We start from the raw sequence: 24,621 nt of genomic DNA, 5'->3' as shown, positions 1-24,621 counted from the left end.
GTAGCCTTTCAACCAATGGTACTGGAACAACTGGATATTCACGTGTAGAACATAAATTTCAATCCACACATCACACAAACATTAACTCAAAATCACTCATAGGCTTAAATGTAATATCTAAAACTTCATAAAGAAAATACAGAAGAAATTTTTCTGGTTTGGTTAGGTAATGATTTCTCAGACACAACGCCAAAATCACATTCAGCAGTAATAACAATAATAACAACAATAAACCAGTAAGGATAATCTTATCCAGAAAACTTTTATCTCCAACAGCAGAAAACCTTCTCTGAGGCCTTATCTTGTAGAAGAGAATTACATTAAAATTGAGAATATAAATTCAAAGACACCATCAGGTAGTCTTACATTTTAACAAGGCAACTCTGTAGAGTAAATTAAAATCCAAAAGGAGTTCACAACCAACCAGTTTGAAACTGGCACTGGCATCAGACGTGACTGGACCGGAAACCTGACTCTACTCTGTGATCTGAGGGAAGTTTCTTAAACACCAAGAACCTCATCTTTAAAATGAGGATAATATCTACATCTCAGAGTGATTAAGAGGTTCAAATGAGACAATGTGATAGCTTCATTATTCTAAATAAAATCAAGGTAAATCATCAACAGATATCTTCTGTTTCTATTGCATTATAAGGAATGGTAGAACCTAGATGTAAAAGATTTAAGGAAGTGACTAAAACAGTGAAAACCAAGATACTATCTAAGGTGATCCACTTACTGGCCCATTATAAGGTCTGATCATACTCAAAATTAACCTAGATTTCAACTCACTGTATCCATGTTGCTTTCTCAAAATAACCTTACATTTCAGAGAATATCTATAGACTTTAACATAAGACAGATATGATACAAGTAATTCCAAGTGTGATGTATGTGAGGAAAAATGCAGGGGGCTAAATGAATGTGGGTGTTCTCTGGAAGGAATGATGCTAAAGTTGAAACTCCAGTACTTTCGCCACCTCATGTGAAGAGTTGACTCACTGGAAAAGACTCTGATGCTGGGAGGGATTGGGGGCAGGAGGAAAAGGGGACAACAGAGGATGAGATGGCTGGATGGCATCACTGGACGTGAGTTTGAGTGAACTCCGGGAGTTGGTGATGGACAGGGAGGCCTGGCGTGCTGCGATTCATGGGGTCGCAAAGAGTCGGACACGACTGAGCCACTGAACTGAACTGAACTGAAACGAATGTGGGAGTCAGGGAGAACCAGAGAAGGCTTCCCTGAGGAAGTTGAGTGTAAGCTGAGATCTGAATGGTGGACAGGAAGAAAGTTCTGCGGGAGAGGGAGAGGGTGGGATGATTTGGGAGAATGGCATTGAAACATGTATACTATCATGTAAGAAACAAATCGCCAGTCTATGTCCGATGCAGGATACAGGATGCTTGGGGCTGGTGCACGGGGATGACCCAGAGAGATGTTATGGGGAGGGAGGTGGGAGGGGGGTTCATGTTTGGGAACGCATGTACACCCGTGGTGGATTCATGTCAATGTATGGCAAAACCAATACAGTATTGTAAAGTAAAATAAAGTAAAAATAAAAATTTTTTTAAATGCATATATAATAGAGGTAGTAGCAAAAAATCATTTTTGAAGTTCAAAATGTTTCTCCCCTCTTTCGGAAATAACATTTCAACAATATTCTTGCTTTTAATGGCTACAGTTAAAAGTAACAGGAGTTATATTTATAGTCTACTATAAAAATGATAGATCTTTTTTTAGACTAAAGGCTGGTTATTCTTAATTTGAGATTAGGTTTAGTTTAATAGATTAGCTGCAAGTTAATGTGAACAGTTTTGCAGTAATGTAGAGCACTGTTCTTCCACTATGGATAAGCTGTATGTAGATTTTATATACAAAAGAATTTAGGAAAACAGACCATGGAGACATTCATCTACATATAAAATGTGAACAGACAGAACGAGATACAAAATAACAAAAGCTAGTATTTATTGAATGGGTTTCCCAGGTGGCTCTGTAGTAAAGAATCCACCTGCCAAGCAGGAGTCGTGGGTTCGATTCCTAGGTTGGGAAGGTGGCCTGGAGGAGGAAATGGCAACCCACTCTAGTATTCTTGCCCAGGAAATCCCATGGACAGAGGAGTCTGGCAGGCTACAGTCCATGGGGTCACAAAGAGTCGGACATAGCTTACCGACTAAACAACAAACAACAAATATTTATTGAGTACTTACTATTTCTACTGTTAATACACATTTAATAATAATAACATGCATTCTATGTATCATCTTGAGTAACATGTAACAATCCTGTGATGTAAGTTCAATTATTATTCATCTCATTCCTCTGAACTATGCCTTAATTTTTTTTTGATTAATGTACGCAAAATCTGATTCCATAAAAGAGAATCACAACATCCTGAAAAGCCGTGTGGCTCTACATTCTTCTCTGAAAAGGCACTCATGCCTGAGAGAACAGAAACCAGGCCATCCCATGACCTCCGAGGCGTGCTCAGTCTCTCAGTCGTCTCCAACTCTGCGACCCCATGGACTGTGGCCCGCCAGGCTCCTCTGTCCATGGGGATTCTCCAGAAAGAACACTGGAGTGGGTTGTCATGCCCCTCTCCAGGGCATCTTCCCAACCCTGAAATCAAACCAGGTCTCCCGCACTGCAGGATTCTTTACCGACTGCGCTAACAGGGAAGCCCGAGGGCTGCTATGTGGATTAAATGTGATTCAGCATATGAAGCACTGGAGCCCCGTCTGGCACACCAAGTGCTTTATACTTGCGGTCTGCTGCCGCGGCTGCTGTCATCAGCGTGAGTGTTACTCATGCAGTTATCACTCTGCGTCCTATCACCATGGCCTAAAATCTTGGGAAGTTACCACACAGCAGTGTGGACTGCACAAAGAATGCTGGATTATGGATCAGTAGCTCAGGGTGCCACACGTGATCGGTGAACACAAGCAAGCAAATTCTTTGAACGTGTTTCATAAAACCTTATTTGTAAAATGAGGGGCAACATGTACCTTCATCATGATGAGAATTTTACCAAAGGTGTTCATGACTGAGAAAGTATTTTTTAAACATAAAAGCTATAAATATGCAAGGTATTATTATTTCATGAATGAACCCAAGTATACAAGTGTCTAAAAGCAAAACAGAATTACTATTCACTTACAGACACATGTCCAACCCGGATTCTGCTTATAACTCACAGGCTTAGGTGCCTGTCCTACGGAAAAACTTTTAGCTAGAGTTACCAGGGGAAGATCCCCTGGAGGAGAGTATGGCAATCCACTCCGGTATTCTTGCCTGGAGAATCCCATGGACCACGGAGCCTGGCGGGCTATGGTCCATAGGGTTGCAAAGAGTTGGATACAACTGAAGCGACTTAGCATGCATGCACTATAATAAATATATATATTATATATATATAGTATAACATTCACAAGCATACACTTACCTTTACTATTGTTTTAGGGCGTTTTTTAAAAAATAGTTTTGGCTTTTCAACCACAGGCAGAGGTGGAAGTTTCTTAAGCTCCTGTAGCACAGTGGTTGCAGCACGCTTCTTGGAGAGTTTTTTGCTATTTCCCTCTCCTTCAGCGGAGAACTCTCCCACTGACACACGGGTCACAAAGCTTTTCATGTGTGGTGGTCCACTTTCTTTAATAACCTATTAAATATAAGTAAAAGATTCAATACAGGGACTTAAGATGGGTTTTTATGGCATGAATCTTTCTTAATGATCATATAAAAATCAAAATTGAAATTATTAAGAATAATGCCAAAATTATGGATTTCTTCAATAAAACTATTACGAACTCATTATACAGAGACTCATACTTATGATGCTTAATGAATTACATTGGAAAAAACAGAAATCTAAATAAACATATTAAGTCATGGTCAAAACTGTGTTTTACTAGCTTAAAAAAGGCAATTCTAATTATGGTTGCCCTGTTTCTTATGGGACAGAAAATAAGGATAATAAAAGATAATAAAACATACCATTACTGCATACATATCTAACTTTCTCCTCTGTGTGAATAAGTTACTGGAGTACAAGAAGTATGTCTCACTGGAGTTCTATAACTTATGAAGCATCTTGCATGTGGAAGCCTCTCACAAACAGGTGATAGATGAAAAATCATCTATTTTTGATGGAGACCTCAAAGGCTGTCTTACAATAAGGAATATTTACTCTCTGTGACATGGTCTTAAATAGGTAAGTAAATTTGCCATAAAAATACCTAGCTTTCTAGAGTAATGGATTATGAATCTGTCAGCTATGAATGTTCCTAAATCCTGTATTTAACAAGCTCTTTTTAAACTATGCCAATTTTGGGAAGCAAAATGCCTTCCAAGACCTGAGTGCTCAAAACCTCATTGTGTCTGTCAAAGCCTGACCTATTAAAAAAATACCCTATTTAAATAGTTCACCATTGACTATTATATTAAAATTTTATCTTCTAATACTGGATACCAATGAAGAAAAGATACAGTACCTCAATAATCCAGTATTATTGAGGATAAAGTAATTTATGATAAGCTTACTTTCCAAGTAATTTAAGCTTACAGATTGAAACGCCAAAACTGTTTAACCACTTTGATAGACATCTTTCTCAAAAAATATACATATATATTTTACTGACTAAATATTCAGCCTCTTACTGCTCACATTAGATCACCATTATGAACATGAAATATTCTACACTAAGGACATCTAAGGCCTCTAAGGACATCTAACTTTTAAAACTGTTCCTGTTCGCCTAGCATTTAAAAGGCCCCATCTTCCAAAGACTTTCAAGTTAAATGCAGTTACTTTTGATAGGTTTTCCATATTTTCCCTATCATTGCTCGCTGGGACCAATAGGCCCTCAGGTACATTCTCTTCCTGCCTTCTTCATTCTGCCGCCTTTAATCTGCTATGGGCTGAGAAATCAGGTAACAACACAACTTGTAACAGAATTATGTTTAAGAAAGAAAACAGGCTCTCAGTTGAGGTGAGTAGATCCTGCCAGCGAGTAAAGCATGAGTTTTCCAACAGGTGAACAAAACATAATTTGAGGGAAAATATTCCTCAATTGTTTCAGCTTATTCCTGGGTTTTGCCTATTTCCTAAATACTTGAGTTGCAAAATTAGTGACCTCTTAATAAAGGAGGTGTTATAACAATTTAATATTATTTCTTTTTTAAATGCCACATAATTTTACAAATATTTTATGACATATTTATCCAGTTTTAAACTAGAGAACTGCTTAATTATGTCTTAGTGACTTATCAGTAAAGGTTAAATGTAAAGTTAAAAGGTAAAATTTATATTTTGGGCTCCATAAATTTAAAAGAAATTAAATATTAATATATACATGTGACTAAATGTTAATTATATATTGAATATTTTCAATGTGACCTTATCAAAATGCCAAATCTTATAGGTTACTATAAATTATCTTAAATTTGGAAAATAAATTTTATGATGAAACAAATGGCTGAACACAGAAAAGCCAAAGAGACTGGGAGGACTCCATGACACTGCAAGCTCTGATCTCTTAGGGCCTGCGTCACTCCATGACAGCTCAAACAGAGGCAGCACATTGATTCTTTCAGGATGCTAAAATTTTATTTGTCAGATTTGTTTTGTTTGTTTGTTTAAAACAATGAGGAGCAAGGAGGGAAAAAAAATGGGAGATCTCTGCTGAACACATACCTCAAAACTGACGGGCATATTTCTCTTCAGAGCAATTTCAAACACTAAGCTGATCTCAGACTTATTTGCATCTTTGTCATCATCCATTTCTTTTCCTGATTCGCAATTCTAAATCACACACACAAAAAAAATAGGACAACACTGAATCTTCACTTTGTAACAAGCTTTACATGTACTGAACAATCAAGAGAACCTATCTTACACATCACAGGAAACCAGACTGGATCCTGTGGATTCCCATGGGACCACTGCAGTCAAGGGCTTTGCTGAGAGGCTTCTTATGATTTGGTTTTAAGTTTTTTCCCTCAGAGTAGAAGGATAAATGCTGAGTGTGGAAACCCTTTACTCAAATAAACACTAATCTGATGTAGATATCCCCAGACTTAGTTCTCTTTACAGACCTCCATCACTCTCTCTCTCTCTCTCACACACACACAGTATCTCCACCAGCATGTGATATTTAATCTTCTATGAAGACTAAGTTGCAGAAAGAGTATAGGATGCAAGCCAGAATGCTGGAGCTCTGCGTCTGGCTCTGCACCTATTTAACACTTCCTTCTGGAGCCTTACACATGCTGAACACCACGTAAGCCTTAGAGAGATCAAGAGACAGTATTCTTGCTGTCAAGAAGCTTAGGACTTAGTGGAAAGACTGCGAAGCAAACGTTAAGAGTCACGATGAGAGTGCACAAGGACAAAAATACTAAGTCTGCCATTAACTAAGATAAATCTCAAAGCGGGAGGGACAACAGGCTTGAGGAAGGGCAAACTAAAGGCTGGACCTCTAGCTTCAAATAACGAAGTGGAGAACTCAATAAGAAGGGGACTTATTAGACACTCCTGAACTAAAGACACCATTTTGAAGTCAACAGAGGAAGCAACTGAAACCATGGGAATGAGTGAAGATACTGAATATCTGCTTCGAATAACCTCACTGGTAAAATAAAGTAGGACTAAAAAAATCCATAAATATCTCCTCCACTTTAAACTCCTTGATTCTAGGTGAATTAACACAATGTAATTCATGCTCAATAAAACACAGCACTCAATGCAAAGTAAACGAATGTTATTTCTCATCCTTGCTCACATTCCCAAATCCTGCCCTGCCTGGGAAGTGGACTCCCTAGGCTGAGCCAAAGTGCTCGAAGGCAAGGCCATCCCAACAAGACACAGAGTCTAACCGAGCCCACGGGTGAGCTGAGGCGCCGCCACAGCCGATCCAGTGTTCCATTCTACTAGCACAGACTTCCTCTATTCATAAAGAAGCGTTTCTTTGTCTTCTCAGTAATCTCCCTGGGCAGCTATTAGAGATAGACTGCCACACACTGCAGGGACCCACCTGAGCTGATTTTTCTGGAATAGGTTCATTCTGCAGTGCTTGAAGGGCTTTCATCGCGGCATTGTGTCTAGCGGCTTGTCGAGTCTTCCCTTCCCCAAAAAATTCATTATTTCCTACAGTCAGCTGAACGTAAAAGATCTTGGGCACTGGGCAATGATACCTAAAGTAAGAAAATGAAAATGTTAATATAAGTTCAATAAAAATCACTGTAATCATTAGTAAAATTTGTTTTGTTTAAAATGTAAATAGGAAGGTATAATCCACTATGTGCATGTGTGCTAAGGCACTCCAGTCGTGTCCGACTTTTGTGACCCCATGGACCGTAGCGCGCCAGGCTCCTCTATCCATGGGGATTCTCCAGGCAAGAACACTGGAGTGAGTTCCCATGCTCTCCTCCAGGGGAGCTTCCCAGGGATCAGGCCCAAGTCTCTTATGTCCCCTGCACTGGCAGGTGGGTTTTTTACCACTAGTGCCACCTGGGAAGCCCAGATCCATTATAACCTCCTAGTAACCTCAGTAAAGTTTTACCTCACAAATGTATTTATAAAAGATAAAATGTGAGTCGGCATATATATCGATAATAAAGCATATATGCTGATCTCCATAAAAAATGTATTTTGGAAAACATTAAACATAACAATACTGTAAAAATTATTTCATCGTATCACAGAAGACTTCCTGGCAACAAGTTTTCAGTTACATTTTGACAGAAGTGAGCCAAATGGTCTGGGGCTGGAAGATGGGGATCTGCCACAGAGGCAAGAAAACAGGCAAAACCATCCAGGTGACAATATGCAGACTGCCATGCTCTCAGCAGAAGGTAACCACGATTAGACGTGGGAAGGGCAGACAGATGGAACCACTACTGTAAAGTAGGAAGTACTTTGCAAAGTACTAAGGAGAGCAGATTCAACATAAGAAAGAATGGGGAGTTTCAGCCAATTCTAAAGCAGAAAGAACCATAATAAAATGTATTTAAAGTGAAAACTTTTAGCAGGTTTGTGTTTAATGAGACTGAGAGGAAGCATAATTAGAAAGCTGCAATGATGCCAACATGAGGGGAGATTGTAAGGGGGCTGTAAGAAGAAAGGACAAACAGAAGAAATTAAGAGGCTATGCAATATAATCTATTAATTTAACAATTATTTATGGGCACCTTTTTATGATGAGGGAATATCACAGCAAACAAAAACATACCTTACAGTGGAGAAGACAGACAATAAATAAAATAAATAGGTAGAATATCTAGGGATGTTAGAAATACATGTTGTTTTTTAATATTTATTTAGTTGGCTGTGCCAGCTCTTAGTTGAGGCACACAGATCTAGTTCCCTGACCAGAGATGGAAGTTGGGCTCCCTGCATTGGGAGAATGGAGTCTTAGCCAGTGGATCATCACGGAAGTTCCATATACATTTTAAACAGAAAAAGAAGGGAAGGTTCAAGAGTGAAATTTTAAAAAATTGCATATATTAAGATTACAATAAAAACACAAGTGACACCATCTGAACAAAAGCAGTGATTTAATTCATTCACTGGTAATGGCAGTGAATGAAATACTGAAAGTCTCTGGAAAGAATCAAGCAATTATCCAAGAGCTGTAGATCTGATTGCAATATGGTCTTCTGGTGTCATTTGTACGTTTAGCGGCTTTCTCCTTTTTTGCCAACTACTCTTTTGAAGTCATTCATATTTGTTGCCTGGAGTCCCAATAAAAGTAAAATATGAAATTCTTGTTGTTTCTTCTTCCCTTGATTGGGCTGAGGGTTGAGGAAAAGAGGGGCAGATAAGAGTGATCAGTGAGTGTCTCACTGAGAAGGTGACAATTTTGAAGAGCTCGAGCAAGTGAAGAAGGAAACCATACAGATATCCAGAACAGGGCTTATAAGGACTGAAAACACCAAGTACAAAGGCTCTGAGGCAGCCGAGCGTCAGGAATGTTGAAGCAATTCAGAGGATTCCCACCAGGTGAGAGCTGAGGGTGTAAAGGAAGGTAGGCTAAGAGCTGGAACTGGTGCTCAGATGCCATAGGGCATTCCTTAGAAATCACTGCGAGGATCTGACTTCTACCTTGAGTGAAATGGCCAGCCACCAGAAGGCTTTAAGGAGAGAAGTGACATAATCGACTTAGACCTTGGAAAGATCATCTGACTGTGACGTTGAGAACAGACTGTAGAGGAACAATGGCAGACACAGGATATCTGTAAAGAGCTACTGCAATAATACGGGGGCCTGAACTAGGGTGACAGCAAGGGAAGCAATGGCAAGCACTTGGATTCTGGACGAATTTCAGAAGTAGAGAAGATGGGTTTACCGAAGCACTGGGTATGGAATATGAGAGAGGAGTCGAGGAAGACGCCAGAATTTCTGACATGAGAAACTGGAAGATGGAGTGCCACGTTGGTAAAAACCACAAAAAGAATGGGTTTGTTGGGGATGAATATCAGCAGCTCTGGTTTGGAGATGTTGAGTTATTCAGTCTTTTAGACATCCAAATGAAGATGTTAAACAGACAGTCAGATCTAGTAAGTCTGGATTTCAGGAAAGAGGTCCAAGGTGGAGATAAAATTTGGGAATCATCAATATATACATGCTACTGCTGCTAAGTCGCTTCAGTCGTATCCGACTCTGTGCGACCCCATAGACGGCAGCCCACCAGGCTCCCCCGTCCCTGGGATTCTCCACGCAAGAACACTGGAGTGGGTTGCCATTGCCTTCTCCACAATATATATATATGTGAAATTTAAAGCCATAAGACAGTGAGAACTCTGTGGGAGGGAGTGATAGGAGGAAAACCAAGCAAGCAGAATATCCTTCCTGAAAGCTAAATGGGGACAAAGAATATCCAGGAGGAGGGAAGAGTCAATCCTATCAAATGCTACTTTACAAGTCAAGTGAAATGAAGACAGAACCATGACCACTGAATTGGGAACTGAGTAAAACTAACAGAATTAGTTTTGATGGAATGCTGGATTTATCATTGAAACACTGAAAAATTAAGTTAAAAATCACTCCAGTGCTGGAAAATGTCTCTTTTTAAGCAAAGAAAAGCCAATCAAGTTACCACTAAGGTTTAGATGGTTATTGGTGTCCAAGAGGCAGACTTCTATAGTCAACCTGAGATAAACTGCACACAGCCCATTGTGTAAGAATTCACAGGCAGATGGGACTCATCAGTGAAGGTTTACTGAAGGTGAAGGACTAGAAATGTACATCAGTACTGAAGATGAGATTTGGGAGGTAGTAATTGAAACCATGTTGAGTGGATAAGCACCTGGAAAGGGTAAGTGTAAAAACATCCCCCAAAAAAGAAAAAAAGAGCCTAAGGCTGGGATCTGATGAATACCCATGATCAAAAGGCAGGGGAAATAATAGACGGCAGTGAAAGAGATGAAAGAGGGTCAGAGTTAGGAAAGAAATTACAACACAATGTCAGAGGAAGGGATAATCAACAATGTCAAATGTAGCAGAGAAATCCAGAGTGAGTATGAAAAAAAAAGGTACTGTTTTACATTTTTAAAGTCAATTTTCTTGGCCTACCCCACATTTTCTTTTAAGATAAAATATGTTAAATGTGTTTTCATTATATGTCATATGTTCTCATTTTTAATTGCCAAGTATAAAAAAGTTAAAGGAAGAAAAATCACTTATAGTAAAAGATATTTTTAACATGCAGAGACTAAAAAGCATTAAAGCCACAATTCTTTATGCTCTCTGATTGCAAAAACTAATGATGTACTGAATTATATAATTTCCTAATACCTATTTTACCTTAGATCCCTTTAATGCAGAAATTTTGACAGACTAATATCATGAATGCAGGTTATCTTCCTTCTCACAAAATTCAGTTTTCCTATCTTCACAAAACTTTAGCATATTTCTAACGGGTTCCACTATAAAACTTGAAAACAGACAACCTGAAATCAGAAATTTACTCCTGGACTGAGATCTTATGTGGCAAGCTTTCACCATAGAGCAAATGTTTACAATTAATTATACACTTCTGAAAACAGAGGTCCACGGCTGGAATGCTAACAGATCTTTAACTACAGTGGAGGGAGCGGGCGCCACTATAATCACTAAGGCCTGCTGACAATTACAAAACTCATTTCGCTTTGCCACAGAGACAAACAAAATTTCTGTTCATTATAACTTTACTGGAATATGATGTCATAACACATAACCATACTGAAACAATCTGCTGATTTTCTGACCAAATTATTAATTGCACACTAAAGAGCCCTTGGGGCCTCTTCCTTTTTGGCCATCAAAAATGGCTCTATGTATGCGTAGGTGGGTGATGTGGATACGTGTGTGTGTGTGTGTGTGCGTGCGTGTGTGTACATATATATATATATATATATATAGTATTGCATAAATATAAGAGGGAAAACTAGCTATGTTGTATTTTTAACGTAAAAAGTAAAATGCTCCAGCACTAACAGCAGGAAATACCAAGACCCAATGCCTGACTTGTTTCATTCCAGTTTCATTCCATCCTCTTACTTAACAATGATTCTTAATAATTTACCCCACGTGGTTTGAATACCTTATATATCACATCTCCTCATACCATCATGACTATTACGATTAACCAGAGCACTCTCATTAATGGCTCCCAGACTGAATTATAGGAGAGAAGATGAAGAATTCCTTTTGTGTGTTAGGTCCTGGTCTCTAAATATTCATTTCCCGTGGTTTAAAAAAAAAAACCAAAACACAGGTATTTAATATTAAAAGCTGGTATGGTCCATTTAATGGAGTTCCTTTTTCTATTTTTATTTATTTCTATTTTATTTTTGGTAAAGTGCTTATAATAAGTGATGCATGTATTTCTACAAATTAGTACATATAATCTTACCTAATCTTATTCTGCTCTTCTTTTAATGTTCATCTTATCAGTTTGGTTTTATTTTTGTAAACACTTTTTCGTTTGTAGTGGGGCATAGCTGATTAACAATGTCTTCAGTCGTGTCCGACTCTGTGCGACCCCATAGATGGCAGCCCACCAGGCTCCCCCGTCCCTGGGATTCTCCAGGCAAGAACACTGGAGTGGGTTGCCATTTTCTTCTCCTAGTTTCAGGTGGACAGTGAAGGGACTCGGCCATACATTCACATGTATCCATCCTCCCCAAACTCCCATCCCATCCAGGCTGCCACATAACATTGAGCAGAGTTCCACGTGCTCTACAGTAGGACCTTGTTGGTTATCCATTTTACACTGCTCTTCTTGAATGATTTTCCTTAATTAGGATTTTGTGATCAATGCTTCAATCCCCATAGTGATTACTGTTAAAAGATGAGCCATGAAAACTCACTCATCCAGGCTATTAAACATTCAAGGTCAAATGATTTCTACCCACCACTTCTTCCAGAGTATGTTTTGTAAAGCATGATTCCGCTTTCATAAGCAACTTTGGTGCTTGTTACAGATGCAGGTTCCTGTGTCCCAACCCTGACCCACTGAATCCATCTCTGAGAATGGAACACAAGTCTTCACTTGCATAAGTTCCCCTGGTGAGCGTGCACACTATAGTCTGAGACAACCTGCAGCCTACAGGATGGCTGATGCAAACCTGATGACTGCTTCAAACCCCATGCAAGCAAAGGACTGAACACGCTCCTTATAGTGCCACAGTTAGGTTTCTTGCATCTCTTTCTCATTTAATCCTAAAGGCAGCTTGGTGAGATCGACGTCTCCATGGTCACCTTGCGTGTGTTAGTCACTCAGTAGTGTACGACTGTTTGCGACCACATGGACTGTATCCCACCAGGTTCCTCTGTCCATGGAATTCTCCAGACAAGAATACTGGAGTGGGTTGTCATTTACTTCCCCAGGGGATCTTCCTGAGCCAGGGATCGAACCCAGGTCTCCTGCATTACAGGCAGATTCTTTACCATCTGAGCTACTAGGGAAGGTTTTATGGTCACTTTGAGATGTAGCAAAACTCCCAACAGTTTCTGGGGGTCAAACTCAAGTCTTCCTAACTGCAGACCACAGGACACTCAAGTCATTTTCTGATAATCTGCTTTACTTTCTTCTATTTTTGTTCACATATGTTTATTACACTAGTATATCCTTGGCAGGCAAGAGAATAGAACGCAGGGTTTTTTCTAAACCTAATAATAAAGTCTACTACAGATGTCAGTTGTGCTTTACTGACAAGCTGCTGAACTCCACAATGAGATTTTATGTTTTTATGGTATGTCAGGCCAAGCAGGGATAAAAATAGGCACAACTGGGTAACCTACCAGGCACTAGTAATGAAGAATCCACCTGCCAATGCAGGCAACACCAAAGACTCGGGTTCAGTCTCTAGGTGGGGAAGATCCCCTGAAGTAGGACATGGCAACCCACGCAAGTATTCTTACCTAGAAAATTCCATGGACAGAGGAGCCTGGCAGGCTGTAGTCCATGGGATCACAAAGAGTTACAGATGGACACACACACACACACCCAGGAGCAAAAGATCAGAAAAATGGACACACACACACACTCCCGATAGGAGCAAAAGATGAGAAAAATGGGCTCAAGTACCACCCTGCCTAACAGTCTTAAATTTTATAAAGGCTGTTCGTAAGACCACTTTTCCCCCCATTCCTCTTTGTCCTCTGTCTGCTAATAGTCTTACAAAAAACAAACAAGCATAATTTCAAATAAAATAAAGGTTTCCCTTTTCTTTAAATCTCAAAAGTCTTTAGATTTGGCCTGTCTTCAAGATTTCACAAGTCACTACAACAATAAAGAAAAGAATGGTACTTGGTTCTTTTGAATTAGTACTTGACATTCCTTATACAGTTTTGCTTTGTTTCTGAGCAAAGGGAAGGTTTTACATTCTTATATACTCTCGTGAGAACATGATATTCTTAGTTTTATATCTGACTGTCAGTTATAATGACTTTCCATACCATAGATCCTTGCCATCCTCCCTAAAGTTACCTCATTAATGCTCTCTTTGTGGACTCATTTTATATTTATCTTTCTAAACAACCAGAATCCTCCCGATTATTCTCTGACTGCCTTCTTTTCCAACAGCCCCACTTTTCTAAGTATCATTTTTACAAGGTGAGAAAGATATAGTCCAAATAGCATTATAACTCTTAAAAATTGAAAAATAATTGCCTCATTTTATTTGATAGCCTTATTCATAAATCTCAGCCTAGCTTAAGTGTTCATATCTCCCCTACAGGTTTATGTCTTAAATATATGAACATGTTATCTTCTGATCTAATAAAGAAAGGCCTTGAATTTCTGTGTTTACTTCTAACATGGACTGAAAACAGCAATGTCACTTAATCTTTCTATCTCAGTTTACTTAGCTGTAAGATATTGGCAGAATTTATGTTTAAAGGACTCTAAAGAGCAAAACTGAGAATTCAAATGCCCTGTTGATTATTCTGACGCTCTGTACACTTTTTGGCACAATGAAGCGTTCTTTTCCTTGCTATAGAAAAATAATAGGCTTTATCATAAAGCTATAAAATAGTCCCTGGCACATTTTCAAGCTTGTATGTATATAAAATGTCCAGATAGGAGAGAGTTCTTTCTCTATTCACATCTATAAATTTTGAAAATATATCTTTTATGGGATCTGAATGTTTAGTCTTGAGAAATTTCAAAAATGAAGATATTAGAAAAGATTCACAGGGCAGCTGAAAATAAGCTTTAAAAGAGTTTTTAGAATATTCTATTCTATTTGTTAAATTATTAGGTTGGCCAAAAAGTTTCGTTCAGGTTTTTCCATTACGTCTTGGAAAAACTCGAATGAAACTTTTGACCAACCCAATGTTATGTTTAAAATGCATAAAGAAAAATACAGAAAGATATGCACTAAAAGCGGGATAGGATGCTTTGAAGTGATTGAATTATAAATGATAGTTTCTTTCATAATTCCAAATGTTTTAAAATAATATAGCTGTACTTGTGTATAAACAGAAGAAAATGTTAAACTGAAATAAGTCTAGGCGCTAGCCAAAGGTAACCCTGTGTTCAAAATGTAAATCTGATGAATTAGTGGAAAGACTTGTAGAATATAAAATATGAGCCATTAAGAGTCAGTAATTTGTACCAGGTCACTGATGCCAGGACCACAATAGGACTATGGAAACCAGAGCATGTTATCAAAGAGCCCCACTTTATAAACACATAATCAGCACCCTCAATCCCACACTTGGATCCAGCATGAAACTATTCTTGCCCCTTCCCTAAATGGTTATCTAGATAAATCATCATCACCACCATCACTGTGATTACAGCAAACACACAAAACTCACTACGTGCCAGCCACTATTCCAAGCTGTGTGCATACTCAACTCATTCAGTCACCATAACGATCTCAACATCACTTCACACATGAGGAAATGAGAAACAAAGATGTCAACTAATTTGCTCAAGGCCATACCACTTGAGTCAGCATTTGAACCCAGACAGGGGCTTTCCTGGTAGCCCACCTGGTAAAGAATCCATCTGCAATGCAGAAGATCCTGGTTCGATCCCTGGGTTGGGAAGATCCTCTGGAGGAGAGTATGGCCACCCACTTCAGTATTCTTGCCTGGAGAATCCTATGGACAGAGGAGCCTGGCGGGCTACAGCCCATGGGGTCACAGAGTTGGATACGACTGACTAAGCACACACAGTCTCACTCTAGAGTCAAGATCTTAATGCCTTATGCAGCCTCTGAATGAAATGGATAAATGAGCATTATAAATTTCAGAGCTACTAACCCTAAATTTTGGAGAGGTCATGACAGACCTAGGATATCAAGGCAACTTAAGTCAAACTAGATATAAGAGATCAGTGCTCGCATTGGTTCCAAAGAGAAAGCTGGGGGCAGTAAGTTCAGGAGACGGAGCTGACACCAGCCTACCGACCTTTCTCATGCTTTGTCTCCTCTCTTAACTCATCTTGCTGGAACCCATGCTTAAACGCTAACGATCCCATTGTTGCTGTTGTTCAGTTGATAGTTCGTGTACGACTCTTTGCAACCCCATGGACTGTAGCACACCAGGCTTCCCTGCACCTCATTATCTCCAAGAATTTGCCCAAGTTCGTGTTCATTGCATCGGTGATGCCGTCCAACCATCTCATCCTCTGATGCCCTCTTCTCCTTCTGCCCTCAATCTCTCTCAGCATCAGGGACTTTTCCAAAGTCCCATCAGGGAACTGCATTAGTTTCCCATTAGAGAACTGCAAATCAAAAACCACAAGGACATATCACTTCACATCCACCAGGATGGAAACAGTTGTGCAGCCACTGCATTCCTTAAAGGTTACACACAGAATTACCATTTGACCCAGCAATTCACTCCCAGGTATATAAAACCTAAGAGAAATTTTTAAAGGTGCTGAAACAAAATTGGGTATGCAAATGTTCATAGCAGCATTATTCGTAACAGCCAAAAAGTGGAAATAACCCAAAGGTCCGTCCAACTGATGAATCAAAAAACAAAATGTAGTACATCAAAACAATGGAGTATTGTGCAGCCATACAAAGGAATGTGTGGGTGCTAAGTTGCATCAGTGGTGTCTGACTCTTTATGAGCCCATGGATTGTAGCCTGCCAGGCTCCTCCATCCATCGGGATTCTCCAGGCAAGAATACTGGAGTGGGTTGCCATGCCCTCCTCCAGGGGAGCTTCCCGACCCAGGGACTGAACCCATGTCTCCTGCATCTGTTACACTGGCAGGCGGGTTCTTTTACCACTAACACCACCAGGGAATGAAATCTTGATCATATGATACAATGTGGATAGACTCTGAAAACATTAAGCTAAATGAAAGCTAGACACAAAGTCTACATATTGTATGACTGCATTCAGATGAAATGTCCACAACAGGCAACTCCATTGAGACAGAAAGGAGATTAGCGGTTGTCAAGGGCTAGGGAGAGGGAAGGTGGGGAGTAGCTGCTAAGGAGTATGGGGTTTCTTATAGGGGTGATGAAATGTTCTGAATTAGATAGTGGTAACGGCTGCACAACACTGTGAATGTAGTAATTCACAGTGCACTGAACTCTACAAAGTAGTTAAAATGGTGGATTTTATGTTACTGTGGATTTTACCTCAATAAAAAAGTTTAAAAAAAATGTTCATACTCCCTAGGCTGCACTCCTCTGTTTCTCACAGACGAGACAGTCTTCCTAGGTGATGTCACTGTTCCTACTTACCTTCTTGGCAGACTCCCAGAAATCAGCCTGCCAAACTGGGGGAGCACAGGGGAGAGAGAGTAAAACCACTCCTCCCTTCTGAACACTCAGGAATGAATAACCTGGTCCTCTTCCTGCCCTTGTTTGGTTGCCAGGGGTGTGGGTAGGTGGGGTATATGAATCAAATTACTGACTCAACAAATATTGATTAAGGGCCTAATTTGTGCTAGGGACTGTTTTAGTCCCTAGGGATGGTGGACAGGACTCAGGAGACAATCAATCAAACAGTATCTACCGGTAAGAAGGGCTAGGAAGAAAAGTAATGCAGAGGAAGGGAACAAAGTTAAAGGGCTCATTCGGGAGGTAACACCTGAATAAAGAGATAGATGGAGTAAGAATTCTAGGCATCCAGATGCCAGGAGGAAAGTGTCTCAAGGAAATAGCACGGCAAGTGCAAACACCCTGGGGCGGTAACAGAGGGGGGCATTCTTTGAGAAAGAGCAAGTGTTCCTGTACCTGAGAAGCAATGAGTCAAGGGGAGAGTGGTAGGAAACTAGTCCTACCTTCTTCACTCCATGTGTGACAGGAGCCACGCGGAGAGGGGAGAGGGGTAAGCGAGGAAGTGACACAGTCTGACTTCTTACTGAAAAGTCTCTCACTGCTGTTTGCCCAAAAAAAGGCAAGGAGAGAGTGGTTGGCAGGACACTGCATAGTCCAGAGAAGTCATCTCTGAGGACATGAGGCTGAATTTGCCCAGGCGGATACAGCAGAATTGCAGCAGAGATGAAAGCCCACCTGAAGACTACAGTAATTATTTTAAGACGGGACCGGTCAGCATCGTTATACTTTCCGAGGTATATTTGCAACCCTATGGACTATAGCCCACTAGGCTCCTCTGTCCTTGGGATTCTCCAGGCAAGAATACTGGAGTGGGTTGCCATGCCCTCCTCCAGGGGATCTTCTCGACCCAGGGATCAAACCCATATCCTTTGCATCTCCTGCACAGCAGGTGGATGCTTTACCTGCTGAGCCACCAGAGAAGCCCAATACAGAAGCAGAAGAGCTGGACTTAACCAGTTAAAGTTCTGCAAAGCATCAGTGATCATTGAAGCAGGGAAGCGCTAGGACGCACAGGAGTTAAGTGACTGACTAGGATGGTAAGAAAAAAGTGATAAGCTCCGATGAAATGCAGCCGTGCAGAATCTGGCAGATTACTAAAGGCTGCAACTGTCCTGGAGCTCTGCGCAATGTGTGCCCTAAGCACGGGTAACAGAGGACACCCTCTATTTCCTGCCACCCCGCTGAATGGTGGGCATGGATCAGGGGCAGCTAGGCGTGCCTCCCGTGTGATGGCTGACATGCAGTGCTGGAACTTGTGATTGGGAAGAAGGGTCCCCAGCAGAACAAGCTGGGGGGAGCTCCCCTGCCAGAGTGTGTTGCCACTGTGTTCCCCTGGGCATTGAGGCACACCATCTGAGACTGGTAAATGGCTGGCACCACAGCCAGCCACGTGAGGAGTGATGGTACAAGAATGGGGTTGGGGCCCTCAGGACAGAGTGTCTCAAAATGAAGTGAAAGTGAAGTTGCTCAGTCGTGTCCGACTCTTTGCAACCCCATGGACTGTAGCCTACCAAGTTCCATGGTCCATGGGATCTTCCAGGCAAGAATACTGGAGTGGGTTGCCATTTCCTTCTCCAGGAGATCTTCCCAACTCAGGAATTGAACCCGGGTCTCCTGCATTGTAGGCAGATGCTTTTACCGTCTGAGCCATCAGGGAAGTCCCTCAAAGGCCCACATAAAAACCACCAGAGTCCAGGACTTCCCTGGTGGTCCAGTGGTTAAGACTCCAAGCTGTCAACACAGGGGTACAAGTTCAATCCCTGGTCAGGGAACGAAGATCCCACATGCTGCCTGGTGTGGCCAAAAGATTAAAAAGAAAAAACTCATCAGAGTTCTCCTGGAGGGGTCGAGGAACACCAGTGAAAAGGCAGATTCAAGAATGACAATCAGACTCTTCAGGTGAGTCCAGTAATCAACACCATTAACAAACTGCCTTGGTGATTTTTTTTAAAATTTTTCTTCCCTTCCCCTGTTTGTGAATACAAAGGATTTCAATTTCTAAATGTTACCTTTGTCCTATCTCCCTTACTGAATTCTCCTGCTGCCTGTAACAAGATTTTAGTTCTCTCGCAATTTTCTAGATAATCACATCTGCGAAAAACTGGTAACTTTCTCTACTTGTTTCCATATTCTTTTTATTTTTCCCTAAATTAAATGGGTCCATACTTCCAACTTTATCACTATGAACAGAGCTAGTGGAGGTGATGGAATACCAGTTGAGCTATTTCAAATCCTGGAAGATGATGCTGTAAAAGTGCTGTACTCAATATGCCAGCAAATTTGGAAAACTCAGCAGTGGCCACAGGACTGGAAAACATCAGTTTTCATTCCAATTCCAAAGAAAGGCAATGCCAAAGAATGCTCAAACTACTAAACAATTGCAGTCATCAGAACACGCTAGTAAAGTAATGCTCAAAATTCTCCAAGCCAGGCTTCAGCAATACGTGAACCGTGAACTTCCTGATGTTCAAGCTGGTTTTAGAAAAGGCAGAGGAACCAGAGATCAAATTGCCAACATCTGCTGCATCATCAAAAATGCAAAAGAGTTCCAGAAAAACATCTTTTTCTGCTTTATTGACTATGCCAAAGCCTTTGACTATGTGGATCACAATCAACTGTGCACAATTCTGAAAGAGATGGGAATACCAGACCACCTGACCTGCCTCTTGAGAAACCTGTATGCAACAGGTCAGGAAGCAACAGTTAGAACTGGACATGGAGCAACAGACTGGTTCCAAATAGGAAAAGGAGTACGTCAAGGCTGTATATTGTCACCCTGCTTATTTAACTTCTATGCAGAGTACATCATGAGAAATGCTGGGCTGGAAGAAGCACAAGATGAAATCAAGATTGCCGGGAGAAATATCAATAACCTCAGATATGCAGATGACACCACCTTTATGGCAGAAAGTGAAGAGGAACTAAAAAGCCTCTTGATGAAAGTGAAACAGGAGAGTGAAAAAGTTGGCTTAAAACTCAACATTCAGAAAATGAAGATCATGGCATCCAGTCCCATCACTTCATGGGAAATAGATTGGGAAACAGTGGAAACTGTGGCAGACTTTATTTTTTGGGGCTCCAAAATCACTGCAGATGGTGACTGCAGCCATGAAATTAAAAATAAGCTTACTCCTTGGAAGAAAAGTTATGACCAATCTAGATAGCATATTCAAAAGCAGAGACATTACTTTGCCAACAAAGGTCCGTCTAGTCAAGGTTATGGTTTTTCCAGGTTACGGTCATGTATGGATGTGAGAGTTGGACTGTGGAGAAAGCTGAGCACCGAAGAATTAATGCTTTTGAACTGTGGTGCTAGAGAAGACTCTTGAGGGTCCCTTGGACTGCAAGGAGATCCAATAAGTCCACTCTAAAGGAGATTAGTCCTGGGTGTTCATGGAAGGACTGATGTTAAAGCTGAAACTCCAATACTTTGGCCACCTGATGCGAAGAGTTGACTCACTGGAAAAGACCCTGATGCTGGGAGGGATTGGGGGCAGGAGGAGAAGGGGATGACAGAGGATGAGATGGCTGGATGGCATCACCGATTTGATGGACATGAGTTTGAGTGAACTCTGGGAGTTGGTGATGGACAGGGAGGCCTGGTGTGCTGATTCATGGGGTTGCAAAGAGTCAGACACAATTAAGTAACTAACACTTTCACTTTCACCTCCAACTGAATACTGAAGAGGAACTGATAACGGATGGTCTTGTTTCTCATTTTAATGGGAATGTGACTAGTGTGTCCTCATAAACATAATGCTGGCTTTTGTGTTGGGTTAAGATGGAATGGGATGATTGTGTGTGAAAGAAAGAGAGAGAGACTATAGAATATATAGTATAGAATATATCTATAGAACATATAGTTTACAGTGTTAACTTAAATTCCATTATTCAAAATGTATTGAATTTTCTAAGTCAAGAATGGGTTTTTAAATGTCTTTTCAGCATCTGTGTAGTCAACAATATTTGCTTTTTATCTGTTAATAAGGTGAATCTTATTAACATATTTTCTAACAGTGAAACAATTTTACATTCCAAGAATAAATACACTCAGTAAGGGTACTTACTTTTATATACTGATAAATTGTTGGCCAATATTTCAATTAAGATTTTTCCATTGACACTCTAACACACAATACTGATCTGAAGCTCTGTCCTTCGCTGTTTCAAACTTGCGTTGTTGAGCTAGACATCAAGGTTATTCTTCACAGGTTCAGTAAAATTCCTCTGTGAAACCACCGAGGCCGGGTGCCTTTCCTTCCAGGTGGTAGGGGAAGGTGGTGGGAGCTAGCTCTTCAGCTACTTATCCTTTTACGTGGATAGACATCGCACCTTCCTTTTCTCCTTTTGAGGTCAGTTTTGATCATGCCTAAAGCAGCCCACCCACGACTGTCGGTTCTGGCCTCTTTCCCATTGAGCTGCACACAGCCACCTGTAAGGACTTTCCATTTCTGCGTCTGTAGTGCTCTCCCATCCTCAGGCTGCGTTCTGTGCTTTCACCTCACAATGGCTTCCCTTGATTAAGTCACCTATTCATACATTGCATTGGTTCTAAGAAGATATTGGATTATACATGTTTTTTTCTATTTTTCTTTGGTTTTCTAATTTATCTATCAATACATTCATTTTCCTTCCTCAGACCTCTGTTACTCCTTTCCTAACTTCTTGTGTTGGACATACAATTAATTTTCAAGGTACCTATTTATCATAGATATAAGGTTAGTGAACCTGCCTTCTAATAGGCTTTATGTTGCCTGAACTGTAATGTCTTCAAGAGGGAAATACACAATACAGTGCTTCCTAAATATTTTTGGTAATGAAACTCCCTTTCTAGTAAACTAGCATTCTACAAAACACACCTAGAGACATACTGCCTTAGTTAGGACTCTGCATATCCCTCCAGGTTACTGCTTAATCTGCTAAAAGCTTTTTATCTTAAATGTAATAAAGATTACTTAATATTTTAAGAAATATAATTAAAAATATTTATCAAGTACACTTATAAGATTGATCAAATTAGATAAACACTAAGAGAGTGAATAGGGATCTTTAGATTACATTAAGATCAACTGGATTGAGGCTCCATCTACTCATCTATAAACTCTTTGGGTAAGAGGAGGAATTTTTTCTACAACTCATCAGTAATATGAAAGATTTTGTCTGTATCAACTTTGTTCATCTGATTCAAGTAGCAAACCAGAGGGAAATGATTGCAATTTTCATGAAATATCACAGCACATCTGTGTATTTATTCAGGAACAATTTTCAAGTGTGTGTGTGTGTGTGTGTGTGTGTGTGTGTGTGTGTGTGTGTGTGTGTGTGTGTGTGTGTACGCATGCACCTCAAGTGCACTTTGCACTTCAAAAGCCTTTGTAAAATGTTTAAAGAAATACAATTTAAGTTTTAATATGTATTTACTAAATACTGCATGCTACTAGTCTAACAGCAGATCCTTTAGCTTAAGGAAATTATGGAACACATGGCTTATTTTTTCTTTGAGTTGAAAGATTCTCTTATTCAATTCCATCAACAGATCATCTTTGGTTGGGGGCTGTCTGAGAGTGTTCTCTGAAAACCATTGGTGAAGAGAACCTCTCAAATCCTTTCCAGTCCTTGAGACTAGTTCCAGAAAATATTTTAAATACTTCTGTTTCTTTATTAGCTTAAGCCCCAAAGTAGATGTTTTTAAGAAGTCTGAGTTTAAAAAAGAAAAAAAAAACAACATAACAGATTATAATTTTAAAAGGGGCCTAACATGCTTTGTGGATAAATTAATTTTGTAATGTCTAGAACAAAAGATTCAAGTTCATGATCGTGTTTGCACTGGAATCTTTCAAGAGCTTTAGAAATTGTTTGCTTTGTTACAATGTCGAACCCAGACATCTACTCCAGTGCCTTTACTGATCAGAATTAACTATCAACTTTGGACGCTTGCCCACTTCAAATACTCCCAAAAGTAACATGGAGACATTACATCAGCGTTATTGCAGGAAGATTAATGTGCTTTGTTTGGAGATGCAAACAGTAATTATACTTACTGCATACTTCTAGTATTTTGTCTTTTTTACCTAAGTGAATCTACTTGTATATTTGCATATAGTTTAATAACAACAAAAATGTGTAGTTAACAGATATTCACTGGAATATAAAAATTTATTTGGCATTTTCCCAGCTAATTGTTTTTACAGCTTGACTTCACTTATGCATTAGCTGCATTCATAAAAAGGTTTACATAAAGCAAATATTTTCATACTAAATCCCATTTTCCCACTGTTGCCCAATATTAAATCTTGAGTTGTATTTCTACAGGAAAATGTTGGCTCCAACACATCATAAAAATTATAATTAAACATCTAAAGATGTATGCCAAAGAATAGGTACATTTAATCAATTATTTTACAAAATACATTTTATCCTCTCACCTGCAATAAAGATTAATCAAACGGCTAACCATTTTGTTTCACATTCCTACAATCATTAGAAGGGCATGTACATTAGAATAACAACAACAAATGCAGAGTTTTGGGTGACTTCATAGAAACTGAAAGTAGAAATATAACTTATTACCTAAAATTGCCACAGGGAGACATGTTGTCAGATTCAGGCAATGCAAGTAGTCTCAGATTATTGATAATAATCATTAAAGGGTCTTAGAAATTTCTTCTGGTTATTGGTAATATACTTGGCATTTTATTATAATCCATACCAGATGACTTACTGGAATTATACTGACCATTGGAGCCAACACCATCATCTGACTCAAAGACTACTTTTCAAAGAAATGGAAAAAAGGACATGCTCAACTACCTGGGATCCTTTTACAGTATAAAAAGGGTGAAAAGCACCTTTTCCTAAAGTAGAAGAGTACCTGGGACTTTTAGAAAATTTGCCAGCTTTTAACTATAAATACTTTGAGGTAATGCTAAGCAATTGAATTTTCAGTCATTTTAAATTAATTTTTTAATTTTTCTGCACAAGTTCTCCAGGGAATACTAGGTGGACTGCAACTGTCTATCCTCCCCTTCCCCCAATAGATGCAGATGATCTAGGCATGCTTTTCATCAATAATAAAAAATAAATTAAAAAAAATAACAACATCCTTATTTCAGAATCTGCAGTAACCTGCCAAACATGAACTCTTCATTTCTGCCATGAACCCTGAGGAAAAAGCATGGCATGGCAACAAACCAGATGATCATACTGAAAGCTGTGGCACGGATATTCAGCATGAGTACTGCACAAAGGAACAGGCTGAGTAACACTTCGAACTTTAAAAGGCTAACAGTTCCAAACTTATGGTTGCTGGGGTAAAGGACAGTTGGGGAGTTT

The 24,621-nt window shown here is 39.7% G+C and overlaps 1 protein-coding gene across 15 annotated transcripts in view; it reads right to left on the bottom strand.

Annotated features, from left to right (window-relative positions):
- The window catches only part of STAU2 (staufen double-stranded RNA binding protein 2), a 313,509-nt gene that overhangs the window by 198,973 nt on the left and 89,915 nt on the right, over positions 1-24,621 (bottom strand). For all 15 annotated transcript variants that reach the window (XM_018058416.1, XM_018058411.1, XM_018058409.1 and 12 more), the window contains 3 exons: positions 7,030-7,189; positions 5,691-5,798; positions 3,444-3,656 (listed from right to left, as the gene is read on the bottom strand). In XM_018058416.1, the coding sequence (XP_017913905.1) occupies positions 3,444-3,656; positions 5,691-5,798; positions 7,030-7,189 (481 nt within the window). The remainder of the gene's footprint in view (positions 1-3,443; positions 3,657-5,690; positions 5,799-7,029; positions 7,190-24,621) is intronic.

The sequence above is a fragment of the Capra hircus genome, chromosome 14 (genome assembly GCF_001704415.2).
Source record: "Capra hircus breed San Clemente chromosome 14, ASM170441v1, whole genome shotgun sequence".
NCBI lineage: Eukaryota > Metazoa > Chordata > Mammalia > Artiodactyla > Bovidae > Capra > Capra hircus.
Note: the sequence above shows the minus strand (reverse complement) of the source record. Positions and strands in the feature narration are given on the sequence as shown.